Raw genomic sequence first — 20,714 nt, 5'->3', positions numbered from 1 at the left:
TTTATCTGCTTTAAAAATATATCAGGCAACCTTGAATACAAGCTGGTCAGTGAGAGTAAAACCTTTAATGATGCTTGGAACTACTGTAAGTCGATAAGCATGGACTTGGTAATGGTGAAAACAAAGGACATAAACACTGCACTACTGAATTATATTAATTCCTCTGTAGATAACCTTTACTTTTGGATTGGGTTATATAATGACCCATGGGCATGGGACAATGGCACTTCAAATGTTCGCAACTGGAACAACATGCAGCCTGATAATAAGGATTTCCAAAACAATCCCATAAAATTCAAAACTAAAACTTGTGTGGCATCAATGAACGGCGAATGGTTTGATGAGGACTGTTCTGAGCCCCGCAGTTTCTTTTGTTCGACCCCAGTGCGCTCCATGATCCTGGTGTCAGAACCCAAATCGTGGGAGGAGGCACTGGATTACTGTAGAGGCAGATATGTGGACTTGGTCAGTTTGACATCAGATAAAGAACAGGTTGCGGCTGTGAGGAAGATTCAAAGTGTTCAGAATGGTTATGTGTGGACTGGACTGCGTTTTCTGTCAGGTTCTTGGTTCTGGGTGTATGGGGATAGTTTACAGTATGAGAACTGGCTGGATAAAGGACAGAAGCAGTGCCCGGGAAATCTTCGCTGTGGTGCTCTCGCTGTAGCAAGCGGGAAGTGGGAGCCAAGATCATGTGAGGAAAAACTGAACTTTCTCTGTTTCCAGAAATGACTTTGATGACCCAGTTACCTACCAGATGTAGTTTTCTAGAAGTTAATATATAATTGCTAATATACTTTTTAACATATTTAATTGCTGCAGTATAGAACATTAAATATTTAATGGGTAAATGACGAGTTGTGTAATGCGGTTGAATAGTTTCTACTGTAACTGCAGAAATCTAACAATAATAGTTGTTTTTAACACTTGATGCAATGAAATTACAATACAATGTTCCCTTGTAAGAAAAACTTTCACCACTGTTGTACTTTCTAGTTTGAAAATTTTAGCACATTCTTTGGACCAATGTACAGTAGCTAATAAAATATTGTTTCATATGTTGTATGTTTTTATTTTTGTTGTTGTTCTTTCCTGTTATTTTACAGAAGATATTTGCATATACAAAATAATTTTACATTTTAATTTAATTTGGTTCAAATCCCACTAGCTCTTAAATAATTTGTACAGTATTAATGGCACACATATTGATTCTGTAAGCATATTACAAACTGTATACTATGATACAGTATGATAAAGTATGTCAGGTGGATTTTGTTTCTTATCTTTGCTGAGGACTTGCAATTTCCATTGCAAAGTAAAGATAAGCCATTGTATTGACAGCTATCATGCTCTTATTTAAATACACAAACACACACTTTCTATACCTTACATAAAGCTCTTTCTGGCAAATTCGCTTGAATTGAGGGTCATAAAGTAAATGCATAGATTCACACAAGTTGTAGTAAATGAACTGATCTGTAGTAAGACACTCAGTTGCATTTAAAACAATGAATATGTCTATTTAACTTATCAGCTGTTCGATATTATTGGGTTAATCCATAGCATGCTCATCATTTGCATACAACTGAAAATACATTGTGACACTTTGCATTTACAATCTAAACAATTCAAATGACAACATATAATGCAAAAAGGATGTTTTTTTAGCACCGGAGAGTGGATGCCCAATATAAATCAAATAGTTTTATTTTTAATTTTTTTGTACTCTTTTCCTGTCTTCCTTGCATTTCTGGGGCATGAAAATGGTTAAATAACCAATTACGTTCAACATGGACAGAGCAAGATTTGTTTTTCTCAGTAATTCTTTAATCGTGGAAATATTAAATATACAAAAATGTATTGCAGACACTGAATTATATACTGTTTCTCTGCTGGCAAAGCAAGAGAGAACTAATGGAAAGATTGCTGATAGATGATGATTGTGTTTATGTGCAAGTTAAACAAATCGTATAACACTATAACACTAAAGTAATGATATATGATGTGCATGTATTGTCAGGATTCTGCCGGAATCTTGTTTAGTATTAATATGTAGTTCATTGTGGCGGGATTCTGACAGTACTATGTTTTGTATTAGACCACGTTTTACCCGTGTCTCGTGACTTTTTCCCCGCTCCCTTGCATACTCTTGTCTTTGTGTCAGTCGTCATTTTTCCCCGCTCCCTTGCATTCTCTTGTCTTTGTTTTAGTGTTAGTGTCTAGTGTGATCTTGTTTCCGATGTTGTTCACATATATATTATTTTTTCTTCTGCATAAGTCATACAGGTTTAAAATAACAAGAAGGTGAAAAGATGACAGAATTTTCTTTGATTTCTTTGAAACTTCTTTGATATCATTGTAAAGTGGTCTCAGTTTAACTCAGTGGAACATTGTTATTTTAATGAGCACTATTAAAAAGTTAATCTGGCAAAAATAATACCACTTAGAAAATGTTTATCATGTTTTAGCTATTAAAAGTGTATTTTTGTCACATGCTTGGATGTCTTTGGGCTAAGCCCCGGATATCCACTGACCCTAGAACCGCCCCTGGTTTTAACCCTAATGCTGGGTTATTATACCCAGGGCTGGCGCTACCTAAAGGCAGAGTAGGCAAATGCCTAGGGCCTCAAGCTTGGAGAGAGGCCTCCATAAATGCTAAATCCATGTGCGCTAGTCCGACAATCACTACTGACAGCAATAAGTAGAGTTTTAAGGTGAGTTTTATCAGGGCTCTCAAGTCTCACACATTCACCGTGAGACTCACGCATTTCAGTCAGTTCACACGCTCACACGCCACACCTTGTATTTCTCACGCTGAAAAAATAAGAAAACTTTTCCCACTCTATACAATTAATGAACGAGGCACAGGAGAGAAGTTCTCTGCCGAGTTCATATCTGTCGAGCCGCGGACACGGTCACACTAGACATCCTGATATAATTGTCACCTACCAGCCAATCAGAAATCAGAATTTGTTGTTTCTGGGTAAATTTCGTGATCCTGCTGCAAGCACATTCGTTACTAGGCAACATAGATTCTCACGTCACACAGACGAAGTGGCAGTTGGAAGAGAAGAATCCGATGAAAGCGGTAGGTAACGCATTCTTTTTTATAGCAATTTGATTTTACGATTCTTGGATGACATCACAAAAATGTGATCAAAGATAATAAAAACTGTTGTTGGGAAATATAGCCGAGGTAAATAATTATTGATTAAAAAAATCGAACTGCTTTGCAATCAGAATTAGCTTTAACTTTAGGAAAGTACTAAACACTAGAGGCTACCTGAAACAATCCCAGGTGAAAAATATTATAGGAAATACTATAGTGTTTTTGAACCATACTAATAGTATAGTAAATTTTAGTATATTATAGTATTTACAACACTTTGTTAATGATTGCTACAGCATACTCTGTATTAACTATAGTAGTGAACTGATAAACTGTAATAAATACTCTAACGTTAGTATTCTTTAGTTTATACTACAGTAATCTGTAGTGTATATTCTAGTATATTAAGATATTTCATTTTCATTTATTTCATTATTTTCAAATTATACTTTATTCATACTCTTTTTAGCTATTCAGCTATACTCTGGCTTTTATTTTAGTAATGTTTATATCCTGCCAATGTATACATTAATCATTGCATTTATCTGTTTAAAATATGTCAGGGAAAAAGCAAAGAAGTATTTTTTCATTCTGGGCACCAAAGGGTCAGCCCCCTATAAAGGTTGCCAGATCAGAGGAGACAGTGGAAGATGTGGTGGCAGAGACTACAAGAAAAACAGTAGGGAAGAAATCAGAAGAGAACAGAGAGAATATAGCTGAAGAGGTGGTGGCAGAGACTGCAAGGGAAACAGTAGGGAAGAATGTAGAAGAGACAAGAGAGAACACAATCGAAGATATCATAGATGAGACAGTGGATGAGTCTGTGGACAACACAGGAAAGAAGAAAGCATTAAGTGGAGCAGCCACCTATAGGTGTACTTTTAAAAGTGAGTGGTCAGCCAAATGGCCATTCATTACCCTAGGCACCACCAGCTCCTACTACTGGTGCTCTGTTTGCAGACAGGAGAGCTCATGTGCCCATCAAGGTGTGACAGATGTAAACAGGCACATTAAAAGTAAAGGCCATAAGGCCAAAGAACAGGCACTTCAGTCAACAAGTGGCATTGCACAGTTTTATGCTCCAGCTTCTGTTGGTGGTATGACAGCACAAGAGGCCAAGGTACATATGAAAAAAAACAGGTGGTGTTAGCTGATTTTTGTTAACATTGTAAGTTATTTTAAACATATAAAACAAATGTTGCACAGAATGCTTGATTTAGTGCATTAATTAACCCTTTCTGTTGCAGACAAGGAGAGCTGAGGTAAAGGTGGCTGTTGCAATGGTCCAACATAATGTGCCATTTGCAGTAGCAGATCATTTCAGCCCGCTGTTGAAGGAGTGCTTTAAAGATTCCACCACTGCACAGAATTTCAAGTGTGCGAGCACCAAAGCAACATGCATTATCAATGAAGCAGTGGTACCGCATTTTAGAAATGAGTTGGTGACAAAGATGAGGGAAAATCCTTTTACATTGATCACAGATGGGTCAAATGATACAGGTATTACTTTGACATTTGATACAGTATGTTTGTACACCTCCTGCATTTTCCGGCATCCATTTCTTTACAGAATACACACTCAACTTCAGCCTGATGTGGTTTTAATTATGTAAAACATGCACATTATCATTGCAGGACAAGAGAAGATGAACCCACTCACTGTGCGGATATATGATAGGGACACTAGCAAAGTTGTCCATAGGTTTTTGGATATGTGCACCACCAGTGGCCGTAACTGTGGCACAGCTGAAGTGATTTATCAAAAGATAAATGAGGCCTTGCAGAAAAATGTCATACCATGGGGAAACTGTGTAAGTCTGTCGATTGATAATGCACCAGTGAATACAGGAGCAAAAAATTCTATTGCATCAAGAATTTTGAATGAAAATGGAAACATTTACATCCATGGGTGCCCCTGCCACATAATTCACAACACGGCCAAACATGCTGGGCAGAGGTTTTTGGAAGTAAGTGTGATCATATATGCTTTTCCTGACATATCCGTTTAAACAGATAGATCACTTTAAAATTTAAATTCTGTCATCATTCACTCATCCTCATGTTGTTCAAAAGTGTATGAATTTCTTTTTTTCTGATGAACACAAAAGAAGATATTGTGAGAAATGATGGTAAACACACAGCAGATAGTGACCATTGACTTCCATAGTAGTGAAAAAATATTTTGTATTTGGTAAGTATTGTGATAAATGATGAAGAAAATCTTTTGATAAATGATGGTAAGCACAAAGTTGATGGTACCCATTACATTCCATCATATTTTTTTATTCCTACTATGGAAGTCAATGGAATATGGAATATCTGCTGTGTGTTTACCATAATTTCTCAAAAAAATGTTCTTTTGTGTTCATCAGAAATAATAAATTCATACAGGTTTGAACAATATGAGGATGAGTAAATGATGACAGAATTTTCATTTTAAAGTGAACTATCCCTTTAATGCCATGTAAAATAGTTTATGTGCTATATTGAAAGTATCTGTAAGCAAAATGGAACGTGAATAAATGATCATGTTTCATGCAGGTATCTGGATTTGATCCAGAGGATCTGTGTGTGGATGTTGGATACTGGTTTAGGGGAAGTACCAACCGTAAAGGATACCTATCAGGTTTGTGATTTAAAGGGACACTTCACCCATTTGCATTAAGCTTTGTATAGTTAGAAACCCAGTCATGTTTTTGAATGGTCATGCATCATTCCCTCTGTTTCCCTTGAGACAGGAGAAATATGGATTTCAGTGTTGCACTTCCTTTCAATGATGTAAAAATTGTCATTTTGCATCATTGAAAGAAGGAAGTCCTATATCTTTGTAGAGGGGGCGAGACTACAAACACTCCTTTTCTTGGTCAAATAGGCACCAAATTCGAAATTTATGTTACATTTCAACTACAAATATGATCCACTTTTAATAAAGATTAATTTGTCCATGGGTGAAATGCTCCTTTAACCAGCAAAAGTGTAGTACAAAGGAAATGCATAATATTTTCATTGAATTCATATTTAGGATTCTATATTTTCACCTCAGAATTTTGTGACTTCCATGGGAATGAATATATGGAAATGTTACAACATGTTTCCATTCGATGGTTGAGCCTGGAGAGCTGTGTGACTCGAATTCTGCGGCAGTATGAGCCACTCATCAGCTACTTCAAGTCTTTAAGTAGGCTGCATACTTCACTGACACTAATACAAGATTATAACAATAGAATGAAATGTAAAGATATGTAGTATGCATAACCTGTACTTCGTTATTCACAGATGAGAAACAACCAAGGTTCCGAAGGCTGATGGATGCATTTTCCAACCCACTAACGGAAGTGTACCTCCTCTTTTATCAGGCTACATTGCCAGCCTTCTCCACCTTGAACCTCCTCCTACAGAGAGAGAGGTCATCCATCTTTCTTCTCCATGAAGAGGTAAAATGGGAGGGTTGGCATATGCTTCTGCCATTTTTTTAGTAGCAGCATGGTATTTAAAAAATCTTTTCTGAAATACAACTTTGTAGATGACAGAATTTGTTCGCAAGTTGTGCTCAAGGTTTCTAAAGCCAGTAGCACTACAGTGTCGAGATTTGCATGACATCCACTACAAGGACCCAGCAAACCAACTGCCAGGTAATGATCCCAAGTTTCACAAGCAGATACAGTACATACACTCCTTCCACTTACTGACCACAAAGAGAGAGTTTATTTTATCATTGTGATGGGATATACCTAAAGAGAGCTATTCAAGTTAGCAATTGTTTTTCTTCTTAATTCTTAATAATTTACTTGTTCATACTTCCTACTGCTTTATCACGGGTAGGAGAAAAGCTGAATGTTGGATTTACAACTAGGGCTACGCTCAACCGGCTCCTTGATACAGGAGATGTAACACCTCAACATGTGCAGAGGTTCCAAAAGGCAGCACTGGCGTTTCTAGTGAGGGCGGTGGAATATGCACTAGAAAAACTACCCCTGAGAGAGGCACTACTCAAGCATGCCAGATTTGTGGATGTCCAGCAGAGGACAGAGTGTGGCATTGAAGATGCCTTATACTTTGTTGACAGGTAAGGGTTTCCTTATTTATTTTTCCTTTTTTATTTCCTGTATTCCTTTTTTAAACATTTTGAATGGATTGATAAGTTTTGATGGTCACTAAACAAACCCTGTTGTTTCTCCCACTATATCTTAAACAGTTCAGTGCATATTGTTGTTTTACGTTTGCTGAATTGCTTCCATACCAGGGACCCCAAGAGCATGATCAACTTAGTGAGGAGTTCCTCGAATATCAATTGATGGACATCACTATGCCCCAAGACCCATCCACTTTTGACATTGAGGGTTTTTGGGGAAATATGACATCAGTAATGAACAGGGTAAGAGATATTCTACACCCTTTGACATTTACTTAATCAACATATTAGTAATTAGGCCTCTTTGATTACTTTTTTAAAGGTGACTGGATTAAGCAGATTTGGAAGGCTGTCCAAGATTGCCAAACTGGTTTTAGTTCTTCCCCACTCAAATGCAGATGCAGAGAGAGTGTTTTCCATGGTTGGTTTGAACAAAACCAAAACTAGGAATAGTTTGGCTCTGGATGGAACACTCTCTTCCATCATGATGGTGAAAATGGCAAGCATTGAACCACAGTGCTTTAAGTGGGAGCCGCCTACCTCTGTAATCAAGGCCTCAAAACATGCAACAAACACTTACAATATAAAACATTCATAAACCAAATGTACTCTCTCACACATGCTCACACAAACACACCTTGTATTGTAAGTATGCTCAGGGCAAGTTCTGCAATGTTGCTGTTCAGTTGGCTCATTTGGGGCAATTTTTTATATTTTGAAATAAAACAATGTATTTAATTTCTATGACTTTGTCTTTAATTAGATTTCTCAACTGTTATAATTTCTATTTGTGCTAATCAATTATAAACAATATATTAAATTTAACTGCTACCAAAAACCTGAGAGAATTGGTTGGGGCAGAGGGGTCGCTGCTGCAAATATTTAAGTGGCTCCTCCCCTAACAGATGAAATCTCACTCCAAACTTTTGATAAAACTTGAGAGCCCTGGTTTTATACTGTGTCGCTACCGCAAGAACCGCAGGCGGATGACATCAAGAGAACGACTGATAAGCAGACTCCTCTGTATTTCTCGATTCGCTCTCACAGTGCTCTGATATCATCCACCTGTCGGTTCTTGCAGTGCCTCATGAAGTTAAAGAAGCCTATAGATGAACAGCATTCAAATCTCTGCAGCTGACCGACTTTGAGTGACACTGAAAGCGGCTATCACGTCCTTTGATTCCTGCTTAGCAAAGCTGCATGCAAAGACAGTTCAGCACATGAGGTATTTTGAAATAAAAATAAACTTAGCTTTGTTCTGTATCAACGTCATTTCAGGGCAGATCAAACTTGAGCGCTGTTGACTCTGTCTAGACACATTGAATGCTTGCGCACGATAGCATCGCGTGGGGAGATGACTATCAAAATAGTAATACAGCAAACAATAGCAAACAAAACTGGCGTTACCTAAAGTAAACTGTCTGTAAATCTTGTAAGTCCTACACTTTATTTTAGTTTTCAAATCATGAAAACAATATGCATATTCATTGAAGAAAACTATTTATTATTCTGCTTAGTATTTTTCTGTTAAAATTCCAGTGACAGCTGATTTGTATGGATATTTAAGGTATAAAAAGGTATTGAAATACATGTTTCCATAGAATATTTCCATAGTCTAATAGATAACTTTATACTGTATAGTGGTTCATTAAGAGGAGAATTCCTCTTCATTCAGTTCAGTTCAGTTTTTTATTTATTTAACCAGGTTAAAGGAATAGTCTACTCATTTTCAATATTAAACTATGTTATTACCTTAACTAAGAATTGTTGATACATCCCTCTATCATCTGTGTGCGTGCACGTAAGCGCTGGAGCGCGCTGCGACGCTTCGATAGCATTTAGCTTAGCCCCATTCATTCAATGGTATCAAACAGAGACAAAGCTAGAAGTGACCAAACACATCAACGCTCCTCCCATTCAAGACAAGCAGCCACACGAGCAAGTTTGGTGGTACAAAACAAAACATAGCACTTTTCGTAGTACTTCGACTCGCCTGAAAAGTCCGCTCCCCTTCTCCCTCTCATAATGGGAGAGGGAGGGTGTTACTGCGCCGAGTCGAAGTACTCCCAAAAGTGCTATTACGCCATACAATATAGTTCCTCTTTTAAGGTATAAGTGTCGCAGCGCGCTCCAGCGCTTACGTGCACGTACACAGATGACAGAGGGATGTATCAAAAATTTTTAGTTAAGGTAATAACATAGTTAGGGGCCAAGCCCGCAGGGCGGCAGGCCACTATTGCGTTTGATGGTTTTCTTATTATTATTATTATTATTATTATTATTATATTTCTTCTTCCCCAATGGGAGTCTATGGCAGCCCTATGAACCGTACATAGGAAAATGAAACAAATTTGGCACACTTGTAGTGGTGGTCCTAAATAGTCATGTGACCCACTATGGGGTCTCTAGCATTAACTCTATAGCGCCACCAACACTTCAAAAATTCAATATTCAAATGGTTATAACTGTAGAATCATTTGATCAACAAAAACTCTACCTAGTACATCTGATTCCTCTCCTCACGCTCATTACAATGACCACCTTACATTAAGACTCCACCCATTACAGTAGCGGCCATTTTGAAAAGTACAGTATTTTGTTTTTTCGCTACTACTTTTGCAGCGTTCATTGCATTGTTACGCAATTTGGCACAGATAATCTTTGAACCGAGCCGCAGAGAAATGACCGAACAGAATTTTGATTTTTATCTTTGTTCAAAAGTAATAAATGCGTACATTTATCGATGTCGACCCAAAATTCGTTCTGAGTCATTATCTCGGCCATTCTTTGATCAATTGAAATGAAACTTGGTACCCTTCATAAGGACCATGAACTGGGGTACCATGCCAAATTTGAGGACAGCGCCACCTATGGGTCATGAGATATGAAAAATTGCTATTTTTGCCCATAACTATTGAAATGTTTGATAGAAAATTATGATCTTGGTGTCTATGGATTCCTTGGCTCATGACCAATCTGTAGATATATATTATGCCGGAAATGACCAAACCGCCTGTCCACTATTTTGAATTTTGTTTTAAATTGGGATAACTACTATTCTATATAATGTATCGGCACAAAAATCGGTAGGAAGCATCGGTATGATGTCCTGAAGGTACCTGGGAAATCTGAAGACAGCGCCACCTAGGGTTCATATACTATATAAAACAGCCCATAACTTCTGAAAACTTTGTCTGATATTCATTTTCTTTGTGAATTTTTATTCACTGGTTTATGTCAATTGCAACGATATCTCATTTGTCAGTTTTCAACATTCTGTTCATATCTTACTTCATAGCATATGTGAAGTAGTTTTTTCGCTACTACTTTTGCAAATTAAGTCTATTTTATGCCAGGCTGTGCTCACATAACCTTTGGAGCAATCCGCACAGAAATGACCAAACACATTTTTGATATTCTCTGCCATTCCCGAGAAATACCTGTCCAAAGTTGACTGTCCCTGTGACATTGTCTCTTTGTCATATTAAATTATTATGACTATAATATTATAACATGTTGTGCATTCCTATACAACATGTTTTTCTTGACTTAAACTTTAACTCTTCTCACTTAAACTATCTGATTCTCATATAAATTGTAATTTTGTTATTTCTGCTCTGCAATGTCATGTCTGCACCTTCCTTCCTCCATTTGAATGCTTGCAGCTCTGAAAAAAGCTTGGCTAGCTACACTGCCAGTGTAGCTCAGTCTACTAAATCGCATGCATCAAAACTCAGAGGTTAAGGGTTCGAATCCCGTCTGATGCATTTGTTATGTTTTTCTATTAATATTTGTTTTGAGTTTATTCTCACCTATTATTCTCAACCAGTCTGTTTTCCATGTTCTGCACGGCTTGCAATTTGGTGGCCAAGCATCATCACCAGTTCAAAAATGCAGTAGCGGCCATTTTAAAAAGTACAGTATTCAGTTTTTTTGCTACTACTTTTGCAGTGTTTGTTGAATTGTTACACAATTTGGCTCAGATTATCTTTGGACTGAGCCACATAGAAATGACCAAACAGAATTTTGATATTTATCTTTGTTCAAAAGTAATAAATGCGTACATTTATCGATGTCGACCCAAAATTCGTTCTGAGTCATTATCTCAGTCATTCTTTGATCATTTGAAATGAAACTTGGTACCCTTCATAAGGACCATGAACTGGGGTACCATGCCAAATTTGAGGACAGCGCCACCTATGGGTCATGAGATATGAAAAATGGCTATTTTTGCCCATAACTATTGAAATGTTTGATAGAAAATTATGATCTTGGTGTCTATGGATTCCTTGGCTCATGACCAATCTGTAGATATATATTATGCCGGAAATGACCAAACCGCCTGTCCACTATTTTGAATTTTGTTTTAAATTGGGATAACTACTATTCTATATAATGTATCGGCACAAAAATCGGTAGGAAGCATCGGTATGATGTCCTGAAGGTACCTGGGAAATCTGAAGACAGCGCCACCTAGGGTTCATAAACTATATAAAACAGCCCATAACTTCTGAAAACTTTGTCTGATATTCATTTTCTTTGTGAATTTTTATTCACTGGTTTATGTCGATTGCAACGATATCTCATTTGTCAGTTTTCAACATTCTGTTCATATCTTATTTCATAGCATATGTGAAGTAGTTTTTTTGCTACTACTTTTGCAAATTAAGTCTATTTTATGCCAGGCTGTGCTCACATAACCTTTGGAGCAATCTGCACAGAAATGACCAAACACATTTTTGATATTCTCTGCCATTCCCGAGAAATACCTGTCCAAAGTTGACTGTCCCTGTGACATTGTCTCTTTGTCATATTAAATTATTATGACTATATTATAACATGTTGTGCATTCCTATACAACATGTTTTTCTTGACTTAAACTTTAACTCTTCTCACTTAAACTATCTGATTCTCATGTAAATTGTAATTTTGTTATTTCTGCTCTGCAATGTCATGTCTGCACCTTCCTTCCTCCATTTGAATGCTTGCAGCTCTGAAAACCTCAGCTAGCTACACTGCCAGTGTAGCTCAGTCTTCTAAATCGCATGCATCAAAACTCAGAGGTTAAGGGTTCGAATCCTCTCTGATGCATGTGTTATGTTTTTCTATTAATATTTGTTTTGAGTTTATTCTCACCTATTATTCTCAACCAAGTCTGTTTTCCATGTTCTGCACGGCTTGCAATTTGGTGGCCAAGCATCATCACCAGTTCAAAAATGCAGTAGCGGCCATTTTGAAAAGTACAGTATTCAGTTTTTTTGCTACTACTTTTGCAGTGTTTGTTGAATTGTTACACAATTTGGCTCAGATAATCTTTGGACCGAGCCACATAGAAATGACCAAACAGAATTTTGAATTTTATCTTTGTTCAAAAGTAATACATTTGTCAACAGGAATAACTTTTAAACCATTTAATCAACTAAACTTCTACAGAGTATATTTGATGGGGTAGTCTATGCCTTCCCAGTAGCTCAACCAAATGCGTGATGGGCATGAAATCCAGAGGTTGCGGGTTCAAATCCAGCGTAGGGCAGCAATTAAAATCGTTGACAAATTTGTGTCATGTAAAGTCAAATGTTCGAACAGGTTTGACTACCTACATGGGATTTAAAAAAGTATTCTGTTCTTGAGAAAAATCTCTCCAAACTTGAACATACACATTGTCACTACAGCAATCTAGCTTAAGCAGCTGTCGATATGTAGGTCTCCCCTGTAGCTCAACCAGATGAGTGACAGGCATGAAACCTGGAGATCATGGGTTCAAATCCTGGCTAGGGCAGCAATTGAAGTCTCTTACTTAAGAGTCAAAAGCTTCAATTCATTATTTGTATTTTACTTTATTATTTTTACAGGTATTATTTCGTTTGTGCTCTTTTGGTTTAAGTCTCATGTGTAACATGTATGATGCTTTGGTGGTTCAATTGTTTTCTAGGTCAGCATTGGACTAATCGGTCCTTCTTTCAGCTTGCAAATAAATATTATACTTCAAAATTTTTATTTTTTCATTATGTTCATTCTCATCTTTGAGTCCTGTGTGCTGATAGTTCCCATACATATCTGCTACATTGCATTCTTCAATTGCATGTCCTTTCAGCTTCGTTGCGTGTTGCAGGACCATTGTTGCTTGGCCCCGTATCGCTGTCTACAGCTATATTTTAATATTGAAAATGAGTAGACTATTGTGGGATTTTAATGTCATATGTTTTATTAATATTGTATTTAGAAGTGTTTTCAATAATCATTATAGTATGCTGAAGTAAAAGATTGTTTGTGTTTGTCTGAGAGAGTGGAAAGATGCTGAGAGGCCTCTGTGAGCCTCTGTGTTTTTAAAAGTTTCAAGGTCGTGGTTGGATTAGTGAGGAATTCGCAGCTGGGAACGGTCGAGATAAAGAGCGAGGCTTAAAGAAGAAAAGCAGACAGATAACCATGTATTAACTAATGTTTTAATATTCACAGGATAAAATATGCAATATATTTCTTACTTAATCAATATTAATCATTGAATAATTGATGTAATAAAGATATGATGTTGTCTTTGATAAATGTGTATTAACCAATGAAATGAAGGTTGCATACAAAATAATCTAATGGGGGGATGGCAGCTCAACCTTGAAGAACAGAATCTCCTGCGCTTGTTCTTTGTGTGTGTGTGTGTTTTCTTCCCTGACAGATGTTTTTTAATAATGATTAAAGTGTTTTGCTTAGAAGTAGTATTGCAGTAAAAGATGTAATATGTGTTTATCTATCTAGAGAAGTTGATGTGTGCCTTATTCATATAATCAATTTTACGAATAATGAAATGATGTCATTGAAATGTGTTTTACATAATAATCACTTTCATTTTACAGCTTATGTTTTTTATGAATAAATGAATGTTTTATTAATGATTTGGTTTTAAGAAAGCATTATTATAGTCTATGTGAAGTCAATCATATGTGAAGTGGAGGAGTACTGGGGAGGAAGTTACGGGCTGCATGGCCCTCAGGGATGAGCGGAGAAAAGTTTGTTTTTTCTTTGCTGTGTGTGTGTCTATCTTCTGCAGGCTAAAATTGGGTGGTGATGGAGTCAGATGTACGAGGGGAACGGCCTTTGTGGGTGGAGACTCTAAGAAGAAGATCGACGTCACATATTTTATAAATATGCATGTTACTTTTTGAGGTCGTCGTTCATTGCTTGAGATGACCCGGCGCGCTGTAAAACTTTTTCATATCTGATCAATAAATAATTTAAATTTTAATACCGTGTCTTTCCTCTAATTATGAACATGCAATGGATGCCTTAAAATCCAACAATATTCCTTTAAAATCTCTTTTACAAGAGTGACCTGGCCAAGAAGGCAGCACCAGACATACAAGTATACAATTTTACAATATAAAACAAAACATAAAAACACACTGATAAATCACAACAACAATTTACGAAAGGATAAAACATATAGTTTGTTAAAAGTAGCTTACTCTCATGGTACACAGCAAAATCACCAGTGTTATATTAACCCTGCTGGTGTTTATATGAGTACCACCAGACCTGGTGGTACCCATATACTGTATACACCAGCAGTGTACATTTAACAATGGTGATTTTGCATCCGAAACTACGACAGCATCTTAGGCACACAACCCCTGACAGACCTGATGAATATTGTGTTATTGACTCACCGTTTTCCGCGTGTAGATCCAGAAAGGTGTTTTCAACCATAAAAAGTAAATTCCTAAAGCGGTCATTTTGTTCTTATAACGCGTTGTGTTTATGGTTTCATGTATTAAAGTACTGATCAATCTACAGGTTATTTAGTGCTCTAACCATAGACCGTAAAAGAAATACACACAGCGACCCTATTGGGTTCAACAGAGACAAGTGGGAAGTTTAATTTTGCTTTATGGAGTACTAATATATCAATATAAAGTAGACTCATGATTTAATATCATTGTAAGTTGACTTAAGGTTAGATAGTCCAGTGTATCTTTGCATTCTTCGTAAAATCAACGATTTATCACAAAAGATTTTTTGCTTTTATGGAATTAAATTTTTCATTGCAAATTATTGATTTGTTTGATAAACATCAGCATCTTCACTGAACCATCTCATTCAAATACGTTTACACTTCATATCTAAATACATTAATCTTCTCATTCAAATACTTAAGCACAAATACACGCACCCTTTTCAAACCCTTTTTGTTCACACACCTTAATTGTTAGAGGGTTACACATTGATCACTCCTTATGCGGGCATTTAAACTTTATTACACAATAGAAAATAGGATACACAACATGAAACTTAAAGAAAATAAAAACTTTCATTTTCTTTAAAAGACTAAAACGTGAATATTTTGTTAGTTTCAATAGCCTAAATGTATCTGCTTATAATTAAATAGCTCTGCTAAATGACAGGTCAGCTATGCTGACTGTAATTTTACCAAGTTTCACTGATATAAGTACAATGATTTCATTTAAATAAAATGATAACTTTGCTAATTGAATTATATTTTAAATAATACAGCATCTATTACAGTGAGGGTATTTCTTATGTATTATTGTCATGTCTTTCATTTTAAAGTTGTATTTTGTGGTTTGTGTCCCTTGTCTTTGTAGCCTTCATGTTACCTCACCCAAGTTGTCTCTTGGAGTTCTTTGTTCCCCTTTATTGTCATGTATTGTCAGTATTTGCCACTGTCCTTTGTCAAGCTTTGTTTATGTTTGTCTACTTTTTGGCAAGTTTATGATGCGTTAAGCCAAGTCCAGTGTTTTTCTTCTTCAAATAAAGCTACATATGTCAAGAACAGGACACAAACCCAGGCGCAGACAGTATAACAGAAACTTTTATTATAACAGAAATGAGAAAACAAAACCCACGAGGGGGCAAAACACACTAGGGAGACAAAACACCAAACAAACTAGACTTAACAATAAACTTCACAAGGAACTACACTTACTTGACTGCATACTAGACTAGATTTAATAAGAATCAACACACAGGATAAGTACAAAATGAACAAGCACAGGACAGCAAACACAAGGGCATTAAATAGGGGAGCAAATCAAGAGGGAACAGGTGACATGAATCAAACAATAATTGGGTGATTAACAAGGAGACAAGAGGGCAGGTTATAGACAAGACAGGCAAGGCACATGGCCAGATAAACAAAGCCAAGTCCCTTAACATAAAACATGGTACTGCCAGAACCCAGTCACAAGGAACTAGAAACTATGACAAGACAGGATCCTGACAGTATCCCTCCCCCAAGGGACACCACCTGGCGTCACTCAAGGGAACACCCCCTAGACATAAGACAAGATTGAGACACAGACAAGAACCAACAAAACATGACAACTAACAACAATGGTAAACAATACAACAGAACAAATGGGTTGGGGTTACATAAAAACAACAAACAGAGGAGGGGGGGAGGGGGAACAGAGTTCGTGGGGGGAGGTCCAGACAGGGTGGGAATGGGCGGGACAGTCTTAGGTCCAGGGGGTGTTGAGGGTTTGGGGCGAGGAGTTTGGACAGGCTTGGTGGAGGGTAAACGAGATGGGATAGTCTCAGGGGGGTCACCATCTGGGGCCAGGGCATGACAGGGATAGCAGGTTGTGGTAGGGCAGGACCTGAAATGATGGGGGGAATGGAAGGAAACAAGGCAGGGTTCCAGGGCAGAGGAGGAGTCGGAGAAGAAACAGGCAGGGGAAGTCCAGGGCTGAATGGGTAGGGAAGAGAGTTCAGGGAGGACATAGAAGCTTGAGTCTCGTCCCTCCCTAGTTTCCACCTCGAGTCACTCGGACTCCGTTGCGGGAAAACTCAGATGAGTCCTTCACTCTTCTCCATTTAGTTTATGCAACGACAATCAGCTTATTCACAACCTGCCTCTTCGTTCTGGCTTACAGGGAAGCGGTCCAGGGCCCTCTCCTTTCCTGGACGTAAAAGGAAGCAGATGGTAAGTATCACAATGTCGGATGCAATTGAATACCTGCTGCTATGCGTGGCGAAGCTCCGATGCGGCCCAGCGGGTTGAACTCCTGGCCGTCCAGATGCTGGTGGAGCTACACAATGGCTGCCAGGACCCGACTGAAACGGGTTTCCACAGTTTCTGTATCCCGAGTGGCAAGTCGACGTGCAGGTAGACACTTCAAGGGACCCGCTAGATCTGCACAAGAACATACAGGTAAGTTTAACAGGGCTGGGCACGGATGGTGGACAGAGGGGCCACTGGATCTGGGGTTAGCTTAAGACTTAAGGTAAGTACAGTAAGGGCCAACTGGAACTTTACTTGGGCATACAGGACGGCCGTACAACACAGTATGCTAGCTTTAGCTTCGGGCATGTGGTAAGTACGTAACAGGGTAACTAGGGCTTCACTTGGGCTTGAAGGTGGGCGTACAACACAATATGCTGGCTTTAGCTTTGGGCATATGGTGAGTATACAGAAAAGACAGGAAAAGGATATAACTCACAGACCTTTGAGAAATGGACATTGGGTGTTCACCCTTTCTGAGGCTTTAAGCCAAGGGCAGATGGAGATGTGGATCGAAAGCTGCTGCTGCGTTGAGCCGAACACGGCCTGCACAGGTGTTACCACACAGGTAAGTTCAGGTAAGATGTTCCACCCGGGGTGTGTTATACTGGGTGGGTGCAAACGCCTCCCTCTTCTCTCTTCCAACCGACAGGGCAAGAGATCTAGACAGGGGCGGACCTTTGAAGAGGCTCCACACAGGTAATTATCCACACACACAGCTGATTTTCTCTTACAGCAGCAACTTCTCACCATTAACATTTCCCAATGTATCCACACTATTCTTACTTGAGATTGTTGCCACAGCCCCGTCACGTGAGGGAAAAGAGTCAGGATATCGCCACCGGCATATAAATGGAGATGGTTAGTTCCCCAGCCTCAATGTTCACTTCCTTCACAGGATTTCGTCTGGCCTGGAAAGTGGTTGACCACACAGACACAGCACAACACTGCAGTTTTCAAGTGTATTCACTCACAGCAAAGTACAAAGACTCACCCACTGCACTCCACACACTCTTGGTGAAATTAAGGTCAAAACCAGGTCTGACCGAGGACTCGTCCTGGAGATCGCTGAGACACTGATGCAGCGATTATTTAGATATTCTTCCTCCGCTCACTGTTCCCGGCTCATCCACTCTCTTTCTCCACGGTGGGGCCGCTCACATCCTATGCCACAACTTGCAAAAGACTCACAGAGAGTTCACTTTAGATGATTACGCTGCTTTACAATGCTTTGGGGTACTCACACTGTGATTAACACGAGATCTCTTTTCCTCTTCCTTCCAGCTTCCAGATAATTTTCCTGCTGCCGTGTGACTTCGTCTGAACGTCTGAGTTTACAACCACTCAGAGTCTGTTACACACTTCCATGGAACTTTTCACAGTTAGATATAGCCCACAATATACTCAGCCCGGTCTCTGTTTCTGTCAATCCTTAATCCTTCTTCGCCCAGCCAACAATATCCTCCGCCTTCTGTCCACTGCACTCACCCAAATACTCCAACTCGCTCGTCGTATCGGCTAGAATAAACTGCCCCATCTGAAACTTATGAGGCTCTCTGTATACTCCTCCTTCTCTTCTCACTGCCCAATCCGCAATCACCACGCTCATCTATACACCTGCGATCAATGAAGGCCTGATTTCTTTTCCCGGAAGTAACTGGTGTTTGGGGATTTCGGTCCGGGCGGAACCAATCTCCGTCACTTTAGTTCTGCCCTAAAAAGTCATGTCCCTTGTCTTTGTAGCCTTCATGTTACCTCACCCAAGTTGTCTCTAGGAGTTCTTTGGTGTCCTTTATTATTGTCGTATATTGTTAGTATTTGCCACTGACTTTTGTCAAGCTTTGTTTGTGTTTGTCTTCTGTTTGTAGTGGTGGGCAGAGCGAGGCTTCGTGAAACACTGAAACAGTTGAATCAATTGTGCCGTATGTTCTTTGGAGGCTTCGAAACATCAATCCGAAACCGCCTCCACAGTGACACCTAGCGGTCGTTTGCATGTCTTTACATGAAGCAGCCTTGACAAGATTTTAGACAAGCGCTGACAAATGGTATCCCACATGTTGTTTGATTAACACACAAGTGATAGAATGGGAGAGTGGATAGTGCTCTTGACACTCGTGCATAGATCTTAGGATCGAACCCGGGAAATGCATGCGCTGCACAATCATAATAAAATGCTTTTTGTTGTTGTTTGACAACTACATGAGCTTTTAGGCTCACAATTGTCGATAACTATAGGCTATTCTGGTCTATTTAATTAAAAAAAAATGGAATGGAGATATACCAAATAAATAATAAGAGATTCTTAAATATATCAAGCCATAATATGCCACATTGTTTACATATAAATATCTTTATTCAAATATATAAATTGTTCTGTGTTGATAAACTCAACCAGCTTCTTTTTTTAAATATAATTTCTTCAGCCTTTGAAAACATTCTCACACAAGGGACACTTGTTGCTGGCATGCATTTTTTGTAAGTAGCCTAAGTGTTACATACCTATGTGGAAAATTACTTCTTTTCAGTAATTTATAGTATTTGATCTTGCCAAAAACGCATCTATGAGGTATTGTCAGATTTGTTTCGAATCACTTCATTACGTGACATGGGTGTTTCGAATCACATTTCGGAGCAGTGTTTCGAAACATTTACGCTTCGGGATCTCAACACAGTGTCGAAACGTCAGTTTCGCGGGAGCCATCCCTATCTGTTTGGCGAGTTTTATGAAGAGTTAAGCCAAGTCCAGTGTTTGTCTTCTTCAAATAAAGCTACATATGGGTTCTCTGTTCTTCCCTCTCAGTACTTTAGTAGTTTTGTTTATTGGTGCCGCATATTTGTATACGGAGTGTCAGAAAGAGTCTTTGTTGGGTGTTTGATTGTAAAGTTTTCCTTTCATTGTGACTCAAACTTTTCTATTCAAATGCTCAGTATGATAATACATGCAAATGAATTTCAAGACTAGTTTAAGATGAAATCTGTTCTTGGGGCATTCATTGCTTGATCATGGAGAAGTTTGGGTTACTTAGCTGTCTGCTACTCGTGCTGTATGCATCCGCTAAAGCATCTATTCCTGGGCTAGTGAAGGATTTTGTCCACGTGGAGATAAAACTGACATGGACTGATGCAAGAAAGTATTGCCAAAATAATGTTGAAGACTTATATGTATTCTCTAATCAAACTGACCTGGGAAGTCTCGACATTTCTGCAAACCAGCTCTCTTGGATTGGAATGTTTCGATCTACCCCAATATGGAAATGGATAGATGGGACTGTAGCATCTTACTTCAACTGGTTTGGAGACTGTGCTTCAATAAGGAAGAACGGATTGTGGTTTTCCATGTCCTGCAACACTAAAATAAGCTTTGTGTGTAATAAAATTTCTGGAGGATGGATCTTAGTAAAAATAAATAACACTTGGCAGGAGGCAAAATTATACTGTGATACATATCATGCTGGTTTAGC

General features: G+C 38.4%; 2 protein-coding genes across 2 annotated transcripts; both read left to right on the top strand.

Moving 5' to 3' along the window:
• The first annotated feature begins 321 nt into the window (after positions 1-321).
• On the top strand, positions 322-732 carry LOC129428143 (L-selectin-like). The gene has a single exon (XM_055185053.2). The coding sequence runs from the start codon at positions 322-324 to the stop codon at positions 730-732; it is 411 nt and encodes a 136-aa protein (XP_055041028.2).
• Positions 733-3,650: 2,918 nt separating this feature from the next.
• Positions 3,651-6,585, top strand: LOC141369532 (uncharacterized). The gene is made up of 6 exons (XM_073876429.1): positions 3,651-4,229; positions 4,357-4,609; positions 4,745-5,076; positions 5,651-5,735; positions 6,153-6,287; positions 6,386-6,585. The coding sequence occupies exons 1-6, from the start codon at positions 3,666-3,668 to the stop codon at positions 6,583-6,585; spliced, it is 1,569 nt and encodes a 522-aa protein (XP_073732530.1). The 5' UTR covers positions 3,651-3,665.
• Positions 6,586-20,714: the final 14,129 nt, after the last annotated feature.

The sequence above is a fragment of the Misgurnus anguillicaudatus genome, chromosome 14 (genome assembly GCF_027580225.2).
Source record: "Misgurnus anguillicaudatus chromosome 14, ASM2758022v2, whole genome shotgun sequence".
In the NCBI taxonomy this organism is placed as follows: domain Eukaryota; kingdom Metazoa; phylum Chordata; class Actinopteri; order Cypriniformes; family Cobitidae; genus Misgurnus; species Misgurnus anguillicaudatus.
This window is presented reverse-complemented; position numbering and strand designations above follow the sequence as displayed.

Excerpts from the sequence above, each read along its gene's own strand:
- LOC141369532 (XM_073876429.1), top strand. The coding sequence starts at position 3,666 with ATGTCAGGGAAAAAGCAAAGAAGTATTTTTTCATTCTGGGCACCAAAG. Across the intron at positions 4,610-4,744 it reads AGATGGGTCAAATGATACAG|GACAAGAGAAGATGAACCCA; the intron begins GTATTACTTTGA and ends TTATCATTGCAG. Across the intron at positions 5,077-5,650 it reads CTGGGCAGAGGTTTTTGGAA|GTATCTGGATTTGATCCAGA; the intron begins GTAAGTGTGATC and ends TGTTTCATGCAG.
- LOC129428143 (XM_055185053.2), top strand. The coding sequence starts at position 322 with ATGAACGGCGAATGGTTTGATGAGGACTGTTCTGAGCCCCGCAGTTTC.